Source organism: Sturnus vulgaris, chromosome 11 (assembly GCF_052056855.1).
Source record: "Sturnus vulgaris isolate bStuVul1 chromosome 11, bStuVul1.hap1, whole genome shotgun sequence".
Lineage (NCBI taxonomy): Eukaryota > Metazoa > Chordata > Aves > Passeriformes > Sturnidae > Sturnus > Sturnus vulgaris.
In genome coordinates, this window is record NC_142253.1 from 10,958,068 (window position 1) to 10,970,623 (window position 12,556).

The 12,556-nt window shown below is 43.0% G+C and overlaps 1 protein-coding gene across 6 annotated transcripts in view; it reads right to left on the reverse strand.

The window, feature by feature from the left end:
- Nucleotides 1-11,607, reverse strand: part of CHCHD6 (coiled-coil-helix-coiled-coil-helix domain containing 6) — a 109,020-nt gene extending 97,413 nt beyond the window's left edge. For 2 of the 6 annotated variants that reach the window (XR_015806048.1, XM_088171443.1), the window contains exons 1-5: nucleotides 11,426-11,596; nucleotides 9,628-9,757; nucleotides 8,664-8,718; nucleotides 7,300-7,426; nucleotides 2,463-2,498 (exon numbers count right to left, since the gene is read on the reverse strand). Coding sequence is in view for 3 of the 6 variants with exons in the window: in XM_088171443.1 (XP_088027569.1) it covers nucleotides 2,463-2,498; nucleotides 7,300-7,426; nucleotides 8,664-8,718; nucleotides 9,628-9,757; nucleotides 11,426-11,515 (438 nt within the window). In the remaining 3 variants the exon portion in view is untranslated. Of the gene's footprint in view, nucleotides 1-2,462; nucleotides 2,499-7,299; nucleotides 7,427-8,663; nucleotides 8,719-9,627; nucleotides 9,758-11,425 lie in introns of all 6 variants that reach the window. The other 4 variants (XR_015806050.1, XR_015806049.1, XM_014871957.2 and 1 more) reach the window with 3 other exon arrangements.
- Nucleotides 11,608-12,556: the final 949 nt, after the last annotated feature.

A 12,556-nucleotide genomic window follows, 5' to 3' on the forward strand; every position in this document is an offset into this window, starting at 1 on the left:
AAAGTGTGAAATAGGAGCATGGAAAATTGAAGGCAAGACAGGGGAAGCGGGCAGCACCACAGACAACTTCAATTTGTTGCAGCTGTTGGATTTTTAAAAAGGCCAACCTTGTGATAAGGTTTCTTAGCTCAAGGGACTACAAAAATGAGACGCTCAAACGACCATCAGATGCTGAAATTTGCAAAAACACTCCAAACACAAATTAACCTTCAGTCAGGAGATAAAAGACTAGCTGCAGAAATTGGAAGTTGTTAAAAAATGCTATAAAAGTCTGAAAAATCAGAGCAGCAGTAGCAGGAAAATAAGCAGTACACAGGTAGAATCTTATCCTTAGCCAGGTAACACCTTCTCCTTCCCTCCAGAGAAGAGGAGGTTCTTTTTTGCATTGGCTGTTTTTACTTTCTGCCTTTATTGTAGTGCAAGTTCTCCAAAATTGCTTTAGTTAAATATAGGCCCCACTGATCCTCCAGAGAACAGAAGTTATTAGCTTGCTAGAGGTAGAAGACATGTAGACAGATCCTCACCATGCCAAGCTTAAATTTAATGCAAACCTTTCCCATGTCCATAATTTAATACTTCAAGATTACTTTCTATAGGGATCCCTTAAATGTTTAATATTTTAATGGTTTCACTAAGTAATTCTTCCACTGGAGAAATATACCTACTTTTATAGTAGAGGGTAGCAGACAAAGAGGAGCCCAATTGCAGGGAAAAGTCTACAATGTTCTGGCCTGAGACTTTAGAATAACAGACCACTAAATTTAAAGTCTCCACATACCAATATATTTTCTTCAGGAGAAAGTCTGGAAGAGTGTCTCAAGCTCACATAGCAAGAATGAGTGGGATACAAGGCACAAAGACTGAAGCTATTTAAATTCCCCTGTGAATAGTTTGCAACATTTGGTAATAAAACATTAAATCTCAAACCCAAAAATAGATCTTTCGATTTGTATGAACATATTTAAAAGGCAGCTTTATTCAATTAGTGAAAGAATTAGCTGTCAATTAGTGAGTGCAATCAAAAACAACTGCATTGCAGCTTCCAGTCCAAGACACTGCCACTCTTTCTAACCCAGTTAGGACCCTACCTGGTTCTACAGGCACTGAGGGCAAGTCTGGGTGTTTGACATACAGCCTGTGAATATTCTGCAAAGAGCCAAACCACAACAAACTATGTTCATGAGGAGGTGCTGCCCCCACAACTGGTGTCACCCACACTGTACGTAGGAATGAAGATTCTAATAACTGAATGAACTGCTTATTTTCTAAAGAAAACATTAAAAATAATCTAAAAAAAAAAGTATATAAACACATATAGATACCTGTCACTAACAACTGCAACATCAATGAAAAATCAAACTGAATGAGCTTTTTCCTCGTTTTTCACTATTATTTAAAGCCTCCATACTTTCAGATTTCAATTTATATTTTCTGCCTCACCCATAAAAAACCTCAATCAAGAAGTATTTACAGAAAATAAAAAGCCAGGAAACACCAAATCTCATGTGTTAGCAATGTTTTCTACACACAGGTTTACAACTTTAGAAAGGAAAAAGTTCAGCTCAGTGTGCTATGTTTTAGCTATATAGCCAGCAGGACCAAATAAACTGTCCCTGAGGTGAGCAGTTTCCAAACCATAATGCAAAGCTCATGGAGAAAATACCTTTCATTATATCAACTCAAACAGGGAGGAAAAAAAGAGGACAAGTTTTGACAATAGAGACCTGACCTCGAAACCAGCAGTGTCACTTCACTGCTGGCTCCATGCTGTCACAGTGCCAACAAACACCACGCCACTGCTGGGCCTCATCCGGTCACTACAGCTTGTCACAATGGTAGGAGATTACACACAGCAAAACCCCAGTTAATCTAGGAATGCTTACCTATGGCTAATCAGCCAGGATGAAGCTGATCCCCAGCTTATCACAAAGTAAATGAAAGCCTTAACAAACTAAATCATGTTCAGCACAGTTTCTCAAACAATCTTCAGTGCCAGCTCAGCTGCATCTACAGCTGGCACTGATCAACAACAGTGGGCAATTCACAGCAAAAAAAACCCCACAAGATTCACTTAGAGCTTCATCAATTGCCAGAAATATAAAGGAGACTTTCCACAAATACACTGATTGGATCATTCCTCCATCCCTACAAAGTGAAAAAGAAAATATCTGATCACTCCCTAACACCAAAATTCTCCTCCATTGTACCAATCTATGAACTGGCTGTTTATGCTGTTTTCAGCAATTTTAAGCAGTTTTACCTCCACGTTCTTTGAAATGGAGAAAAAAAACCATACCAGTTAAAATGTCAATAGCCCAAGATACACTGAATCAAGGGTGAAAGTATCCAAAGTATGCCACAGCATAGCCCAAGAGTCCAGAATGCCACATTCACAAAGTGACACTTATCAAAACCCACTGCTTGATCTAAGGCATTCCCAGTCACGCATTCTTCCTTCATACCATCTTTCCTGAATCAAGAGGAGGAGATGAGAGGCTCTGAAAAACAAAGAGATTATATCTGAGCAAGAAATCATCTGAAAGAATTCAACAGCCTATGGCCACTTTTAATCAGCTACTGGAGCACCCTGAAACAAACCCATATCCTTGTATTTCCTTTCACACCCATTTGAGCCACGCTAGTCCAATGCTGGAACCACCAGAAAGTAAAGGTTGCCATCCAGCAAGCCAGTTAGCAGGCATGATCAGAAACACTGGGAGTAGCAAGTCATCCATCATGGACAGCTGGATAAACTTTCCAGCAATTACAAATTCTCTGCCCAGTCTGTTTTCATGCAGCAACCAGTGCCCATCAGTCTTGCCTGAAACAGCTGGTCATAGTGCAAAGTCCGTCCTCCCATCACCCCATTTCTGAACTCATTCTTTCAAAGTGAGAAGAAAGACAACTTTTGGTCAATAACTCTGACAAAGCCATTTTCCTTGGGGTATTAAATTGGGAGATAAGAACTTCAGGGCTTTGCACAAATCATATTAGTTCAATGCTCAAATCCGGGTAATGCTTCTTTTCAAAGTATTAATTTCATTTATTCTATTTTCTCTCCCTGTGTTTCTGATAACACAAGTGCACATGGCCTCTAAATGAGATCCTTCTATTTTATAAGTTATAATCCTCCCTTTCTAGAGTAGTAATGAGATGTCTTCGCTTAATCGCGTTTATTCCCCCCCAGCTTCTGCTTTTATCCATTCCCATTCCACATTGATTTGTCTTAAAGGTTTCAGTGGAAACCATCAGGCAGAGAGTCACTGGCTCCAAGAGGCTCCTGATGCATATGCTGCACATGCTGCTCAACCTTCAGAGACTACAAAAGCAAAAAGGAGGAAAAGGAGCAGCTTTGTTTGCAAAGTTTCCTTTACTGGTAGGAAGGAGAAAAAAAATAAACCTGAAAGAACTGAGAAGAAGACATTTTGATTAATTGGAAATGAAAAAGGAAAGACTTCTCACATAGAGGAATAGTGAGACTATTCTCAGCATAGTCAAGCAATTAAATATCTTGACTGACAACTTTGCAAGTTCCTCATGCTAGAAATAGAAAAGGATTTAAAGATAGCTGTGTTAATTCTTGGGTATTTCACATGAGACTTATGGCATGGCACCAGCATTAGTTAAACACCCTAGGCCTTGCTCTGAAATACTGCATGTATAATCCTTGTTGTGTTGCAAGTACCCACAGCATTAAATTATTCAAAGAGTCCACTCAGCACCATGATCCTGCAGTGTTGCACGAACAAACAAAACATCTCTAAGACAAATTAGGCAGAGTTCTTCTACAGCAGCTTAGCAGACTACTTCCATTTGAGCCAGTCCCCAAGGTTAATCAAGAAGCTATATTCACTCAAAGAGAAAAGTGAATGCTACATTATTACTTAAAGAGCTGTTTTGCTTCTTCAACTAAAGCTGTAAAGAGTTTTACTCAAAACCTAAGGTATCTAGAAGCTAAGTACCTTCTTCAAAGTCATTAAAAGAAAATGAAAGATCAAGACAAAAATGTAGAACAGGACCCAGGTACTTAACTCTAAATCTCTTTTGAAACCAGTACACTTCAAGGAGAAAAAAAAATTAGCAAAACAAAACATACAAACCACTATAAAATAACGGTAAGTTTTAATCTGCACTCTGCCCCATAAACAATCAAGTAACTGGCCCCAGAAGCTGACAGCAAGTTCCATATCAAAGGTTAATTCTAGTCCACCCTCTCTTTGTGTGCACTATATAATAACACTGAAGTGCTTAGAGCAATATTTCCAATAATAAAAGTCAGTGAGCAAAAGCCATAAAGAACAGATTAAATGAAAGTAACGTTCAGCACAATCACAATGAAATCACTTCAAAATACAGCTATGGTACTTGGATTTGTACAAGTGGTATGGTTACAGGAGAATGATCCAGCACTGCTACAGACAACAGTACAAGAAAGGGCAACTAATCACTTAACTATTGATATGTTAAGGGCACAGGGCAGCTCAAGATCTTAATGTAAATATTAAAAAAATTGATAAAACTTTCTAATTATATGTGGCATGGTTTTCAGTTTTTACCAAATTAAGTGTTGCTTAAGAAGCAAATTATGCATTATTTCTCTCATGGGAGTTGCCCCACTTTTAATCTCACTTCCCTTATAGGTCACAACAACAACAAAAACAAGCCTGGAAGTTTCTCCCTTATAAATGTAAGCAGACCATTTCCATTGCTATCTGCACCTGGATTACCACTAGGTACCTTGAGTTCCACTACTATTTTCTACCTGAAAGAGAAGATTGACACAAGACATGGACGAGCAGCTCATATCCAGTATTTTCCCCATTTGCTGGGGCTAAAAAACAGAAGAGCAAAAACACTCAACCCCGATTCATAAAAAGGAGGATAATACTAGAAAATAAAGGACAGACATGGCTTGAGTAGGATTGAGTCAACACAACAAGGAAACCATGCCCAAAAGGAAATTGTAGCTGAGATAAAGCAAGTCTGATAGGGATCCCCATAATTTAAGTCTGGCCAAAACAGTTCCTGTTTAGCATGACATCTAGAAGGTGACAAACAATAGCTCTGCCCTCATCTTTGCAAGGACTAGATTATCCCATTTTTTAAGGATCCTAAATTTATGACTGATCAAGATATAGTTAAAGAGTAATGAAATTTAACAGTTTCTCATTCCTGTACCACATTCTGGGCTAACACACCACAGTCACTATTTATCACAAGGGGACCCTAATCACATTTTTACAGAGCATCAAGAACATAACATCTGGGTATGCAACACTACAGGCTTAAAAGCTAATTCAGATAATAGAACAGCTTTTGTATGTGAGCAGTCAGGTCCCAACTCATTTTCGAGGTGTCCTCTTTGCATTTCACAAATATTGCATGACTCTACTAGCCACATTTCTTCAGGATTACCCTCCACCTCATTGCAGGAAGGCAGGGCTCTACTTTGAGCAAAGTCACATCTTTAGATTGGACAACAAATCCACCAACTTCTTCCCCTTGCTCTCACAGAAACCAGTTAATTGCATTCATAAAGAGAATATTCTCTTTCTAGTGAAAAAGAGAGTTAATACTGCACCTGCTGACCCAGATGTCTTTTGCTGAGGAGCAACAGTCACCTGCCTCAGACATCACGGCTCTGAAGCTCAGCAATGATCCAACACCTCAGGATACAATCTGCCAAGAGGAAATTTCCTGCAACACAGCAGCCATTCACAAGCTATATCTATCTAGGAGAGCAATCTCAGACACTTACCAGTCCAATCATATACAAATTTTATCATGGAGACAAAGTACAGTTGGGTCCAAAACCACAAACAGACCAATTCACAGAAGAGAATTGCCTTAAAGACTGTTAATCACCAAAGTGAAAATACAGCCTCTTGCTTTCTAAGCCTCTAAGTCCTAGAACAACAGAATTTGCAAGGGTATAGGTTATACACCTGCTCTCCATTAGCAGCTGCTAGAGTTCACTGTCAGATATAGACCACAGCTATAAAGACCTTTTCTTTGAACCACTGTCACCATTCTTATATAAATTTTATTTATTCAGTCCCCAAAAATATCTTATAATATAACCATAAATGCTAATTGCTCATTTTGCCTGGGTAAGCCAGGCCTGTTAGCACTCAACATATAGAAAAAAAACCCCAAACCTCATAGGATTCTTCACTTAAATTAAGCATACATTGGTTAAGCTACAGATTAGTAGGATGAAAGAACCACAAAAAAGGCTATCCATACTCCAGTCTGTCCTTTCCCTAAACCATCCTTTCAGCATGCACCAGGCAAGGAGAATTCTCTTGGTCTAGTTCTCTCAAAGTTTTAACAGCACAGTTGAAATATGGGCAGTTTGATCTCACTATGGCAAACATGGCCCCACCTTGCTGTCAGATTCTGACCACTGCAGGTCAGGAAAAAGTGGCAGCTCCAGTAAGGCTCCAGACTGATTACAGACAGCACCCTATAGGGATGGCAGTATGCAAAAAAACCAATATAAAACAGTATCATGTGCATATTAAGCACCAATGACAATCTCAGTGTACTGCAGTGATTGATACAAACCTTTTGCTCTACTCAGCCTCATCTCACTGTACTTCTGCCTCCAGCACTGCATGGCAGCAACCCAATGGGTCATCCTGACAACACCAACGTGCCTGACTAATGTAAAAGCTGCAGCAACAAGTCCCCAAAAGTAAGTCTGCCTGCTGGGCAAGAACAAGTTGGTTTGGGCATCAGTGGTGTGTCCAAAAAAGGGTTTATGCTTCCTGGTCCCTAAAAATCAATCCTAGACCTTCTTCAAAAAGTTACAATACTTACCAGTTTTATATCAGTTCTTCTGTTACCAGATTTATAAAAGACTCAAACAAATGAAGATACTATTACTTTTTATTAATTTGTGTACATGCACAATTATACTTTAGAAAAAAACAGAGCAAAGTCTCAGGATACATCAGGTCAGCAGAATGTGATCATGCATATATTGAAACATTTATTTCATACACTTGACAGTTCAAAAGAGCCCTCTGTAGCTAGACATGGATCACATACACCATACTCCCTGCCATTGTAAAGCTGTCCCCAGCACAGCATGTCTTGGAAGCATGGAGTGGCATGCTGCAAGTGCAGCTTGCAGCTGCACTGTGAGCCAAATGTAAAGTGATGAGTGAGGTGAGGAGCGTTTCAGCCTAAACCCAAGTTTCTAAGTTCATCACACAAGTGACATTAAATGAATCCCCTCAAGCAGAGCCATTTTAGCCTGTCCAGGTTGGACACAGTGGAGGGGTTGTTACTCACCAGCTGGGCTGCTTTCTGCCTTTCCTCAGTAATGCTGTTCCTTGCTTTGGCCTCACTGGCTGCTTCCCTTTCTCTTTTGGCTAGCCAAAGCAACTCCTCCTGGACCAGTGCCTGCTCTTCCACATACCTGTAGGAGCATCAAAAGCAGAGAGAAGGTCATCAGCAGACTTCTGGCAACTTCATGGCTTGTCATGGAGTACCCCTGCTTAGAGCCAAAACACAAATCCAGAATCTGACACAAAATCTGCTCACAATCCCATTATCAGCAGGAATTCAAAAGCCCAACTTTAAATATGACCTGCAATTTCAGTGAGGTACAACTTTGGCAACAGCAGCAGACATAGCACCACACAAATGTATATTTCAGTTATATTTAGCTCCATTAAGTACTTAATTATCACCTGAAAGCAGTGAAAATAGGAAGCAGTTAGCCAGAGAAATAGACACTGCTTTGGAAAAGATCAAGGGACATACAACAATAAAAGGAGTCAGCCTGGCTGACAATGCTGCTCTTTGGCTGTTACACAGGAAAGAAAAATCACACAAAATGCATGCAGCAATAGCACTAAGAGAAGCAGCCCTTAACTGAAAAAGGCTTCAAAGGGGATTCTCAGGCATTAAAACATAATCAGAGAATAGAATCACAGAATTGTTAAGGTTGGAAAAGATCAAGTCCAACCATTAACCCAACGCCACCAGGTTCACCACTAAACCATGTCCCCAGGTGCCACATCCACAAGCCTTTTGAATACTTCCAGGAATGGTGATTACACCACTTCCTTGGGCAGCCTGTTCCAACGCCTGACCACCTTTTCAGTGAAGAAATTTTCCCACATACCCAGCCTAAACCTCCTCTGGCACAACTTTCTCTTGTCCTGTCACTTGTTACACCTGTGAGAAGAGCCCAACCCTCACCTGGCTACAATCTCCTTTCAGGTGTTGTAGAGCCATAAGGTCCCCCCTGAGCCTCCTTTTTTCCAGCCTAAACACCCGAAGCCACTCCCAAGGAGCCTTGTGCCCCAGCCCCTTCCCCAGCTCTGTTTCCCTTCTCTGGACACACTGCAGCCCCTCAATGATTTTGTGTAGTGAGGGGCCCAAAACTGAGCCCAGGATTGGAGCTGTGGCCTCAACAGTGCCCAGTACAGGGGGACAATCCCTGCCCTGGTCCTGCTGGCCACACTATTGCTGATACAGCCAGCATGCCACTGGCCTTCTTGGCCACCTGGGCACACGCTGGCTCGTGTTCAGCCACTGTCAAACACACTCATTATGCTCAGACTGAAGTAAAACTCAGACATATGTATACATACATATATTCCCAAATGAGCTAAACTACTGTCTTTTTCAAGAACTTCACACCTCACCTCCTGTAGAGTTCATGCTCTGCAGCAGAGTCATTTGCCTTTGGTGGCTGAATTCCTAGGAAGGAGAAGAGAAATCTGTGACAACTAATAGTACTACAAATATTCTTCATCATAACATAAATTATTTTAGGAGAATTTCATATTATTCATCAAGAGAAAAAAAAAGTCAAGAAAATTTAAGTTTGATAGACAGAGACTGAATTTATGAAACAGAGACATCAACAGCATCATTTTCAACCAGGTACACTGAATAAACCACGCTACAGAAAACTTCTGTGTGAGGATACTAACTCCTCAAACCCTTATATATACTGAAACATGAGCATGGTTGTAGACCTACTTTCCACTTCCTTCCTCTAGTTCTAGTAAGTCTTCCTCTTGACTTCCTTCTCTCCTTGTAATTATAAGGGATTCCACAAGTGAAGATTAAATTATTTGATGGAGTTCAGGCCATCCATAAAGCTAAATCTACATTCAGGAAAGACACAGGCTCACACCAAACAAATCCCCAAAAAGCAAAGGCCTAGTTCCCCAACTTCATTTTAGTCTGGATGCCTTAAACAAATCCACACTGCTGATATATATCAACAAAGCCTATTTAAGAACCAATAGAAATCAAATAGTTTAATGACCTGAAAAGAAAGACAAGTTGAGAAACCAAATTTTTATCATCCACTTAGCCAGCAGTGCTTAGACAGGTTATCCCTCCCTATGAGCTTTGAGTAAAAAGCAGTATTTCCCTCACCCATGCATAATACACACCCTGCATATGTAAAGCAGACAACAAGGCAGTCTGCCGGAAACAAAACCAAAATATTTCTGCCTTGTTTATTGCATATCTGAAATGCTAGAAATGTTCACAAAGTGATACAAGCTAACCAAAGAGCTCCTCTCACAATGAGGCAGCACTGAAAAATACCAGCATCCTCTGTAACCTGCAGGGGCAGCACCACCCCGACAGTACCTGTAGGCTGGGGCTTCACTCCTGCAGCCAGTGAGGATGGAGCTGTGCCATTGGATGCACGGGGAGACCTCTGGATGTCCGTTATACTTATAGAGGAGCGTTTCATTCTGTTCACCACATCTTCAGTGATCTGAAACACAGAACCAGGGAAGACATGAGCCAAGTCAGTTTCTGATGTGTATTTCACTGTGAACCTCCCCGTTTGTTACTTTCCATGATGCTACAGAAGTATTGCCAGTAACCCACTGCAATGTCCCTCCAGTCCAGGTGGTCAGCACTTGTATGTTGACTTGACATTTTTAAAATCCTATCAAAAAGTGACAAAACCTCCAATCTACTGCCTGACCCTAAAAACTTCACTAGACAATCTTACACAAACAAAGGTGGAGAGCAACCCTAAACAAGTCAATCCTTTGTATAGGGACAAATTTACCAGAAGCGGAAGGAAAGGAATTAAGCAGGTTTTAATTCCATCTTTTCCTCTTCTTGCTCCACGCTAGCTAAGCCAGCTCAGCACGGCAGACGTGTTGCAAGCCATATGACAGAGAACAGCCATGCAGACCTCCCACTCACATAAGGCCGCAAACATGTATGCCATCTCAACTTCATTTTCACTCCCTGACATAGGTTCAAACCCATGAAAAAGAAAGAAAAGTTAACTTGAAGTTTACTGGCAATTCAGTCCAAAAAGCTTCTCACAGCACTGTTAAAATTGACCCCTTCCACCTGCCAAGGTCAGAGGGTCTGGCTGCAGAACAAAACAAAATGAAGCTGTTCCCCACCTAGACTTGCCACAGTAGAAGACATATTTTCAGCTATACCACTACTAGCCAACTTAACAGCATTTTTAATACCTTCATTTTACATTGTTGTCGTGCCCAATTCCTGATTTTAAAGGCACAAATCTTTGTCTATATCCTGTAAAGAGAAATTAGACAAAGACAACTTTACCTCCACCAAACATGAAACTTTAACAAGGAGATAGGCATGATCTTAGCTAACTTTTGTCAAACAATTAGCCAAAACAGGATGAAAAATAAGTAGCCACGGCAAAACACACACTGTAAGTTAATTTCTGACAGATTCTAGGGGGAAATCACATAAAAGTATCAAGAAGCAAGAGCAATGCAAATAATGGTAGTAATAAAAAACCCCAAAACTAACATGCAAAAAAAACCCAAAGAAAAATATTAACGGCGAAAAAAAAATACTCCTTAATCAGCACCACCACTCTCCAGGGTTTGTTTCCACAACACGCTCTTGTCAATTTCCGACCGAAGGTCACGAAGCAGTTTCCCGCTGTGCCCCGCAGGCAGCCCGTCTATTTTCACCCGCTTTTCTGTGCCCGCCCGTTCGCAGCGCGGTGCTCTGCCCGGGCTCCTGGCACCGCGCACAAGGGCACAGCTGGCTCCTCTGCGTGCCCCCAGAGCAGCAAACGGCTTGCAAAGCACAAGGCAGGGGCAAGCCGAGTCGTTAAGCAGCGAAGAGGGAAAGGGGGTTCAGAGCAGAGTTTGGCAGTGAAAATAAAGAGCAGGTGTGCCCCTCCTACACAACAGCCATGCCCAGGCCCCCAGCCCCCTTTCCCACCACTCACCAGTCGCTCCATCACTTCTCCAACCCCCTATTCCTTCAGCTTTCCAAGTCTCCCTCCCATCCTTGCTTCTCCCACTCGTCCCTTCCAGCCCTGCACCTCGTTCCCCTGACCTCCCGGCCAGACCCTTCCCCAGTCCAGCTCCTCCCGCCCCCGGCCCTCGCAGCCTCCAACGCCCGGCCCCACGACACCCCCGGGCCGCCTCACCCTGATGCCCTGCAGCACCCGGACTTGGTCCCGCTCATCCAGGCCGAAGGACACCCTCCTGCCGCCGTGGCTGCTCGCGCTGCTGCCCATGCCGGCCGGGGTCGCCTATCCTCCCCGCACCCGTCTTCTGCACCGGCTGCCAGCAGCGCTTCTGCTCTCGCAGCACCTGCCAATATACCCGCTCCCCATTGGCGGCGGCAGCGGGACGGCCAATAGCGAGGCGCAGTGCTAGCGGCTGGGTGCGATGCATGCTGGGGGCTGTAGTTTGTGCCCGGCGCCGGGGAAGCGCCTCCGGGATAGCGGAGAGTCCCGCTCCTGTCCCGGTGAGCCGGCCCTCTACACCGCCCTGTCAATGAACGCGGCATCAAAATTGTCCGTACAACTTCCACTGCTACACGTCCAACTCGCGGGGTTTTCCCAAGCTGAGGAAGGATGACCTGCCCTGACACACACGGGTGGGTCCTGCATGGGGCAGGCCATGGCTGATACAGTCCCCGTTGCCAGGCATGGCTGATCCACAGCCCAAACCAAAGGAATGAGATAATGCCACACAGAGGCAGCTGGACCAAAAAATAACAGCTTTGGAGAATCTTTTTCCAACAAGCTTTCTGCATTCCCAGAAATACAGGTCAGTTGGTATCTATGTGCTACTTTATCTACTCAGCACACTCTACTCCTCAGTAGTGCACAGGAGCAGTTTTTAACTGTTCAATGCTATTCCACACTGCAGTTAATGTGGCAGCCAGAGCTTTGCCTCAGAGACTTAGGCCAGCATTAAGGGAGTACCTAGGACTCTACACCACCCAAACCCCTCATGGAGATGCAGGACTATTCTAGAGCACATTCCCAAAAGCAGGGAATATTTTTAGCCTTGAATGCTGCAGAGCTAGCCCATTGCTTGAACTCTCAAGACAGTGGCACTGCACTGTGCACCATGGGCTGCCTGCACCCCAGAAACACTGCACCCAGCCAGGCAAGAGCACAGGGGTGGCTGGAGCTCCCTCCCAGAACACACTCACCTGCCTCCTGCTCGTTTCTTATCTGCCACCTGCTCTTCATTTGACAGCAATCAATTTTTGTACTCAAAGTCCACGAACTCCTTATTCACCTCTTCTGTCTTCCCTGAGGGTT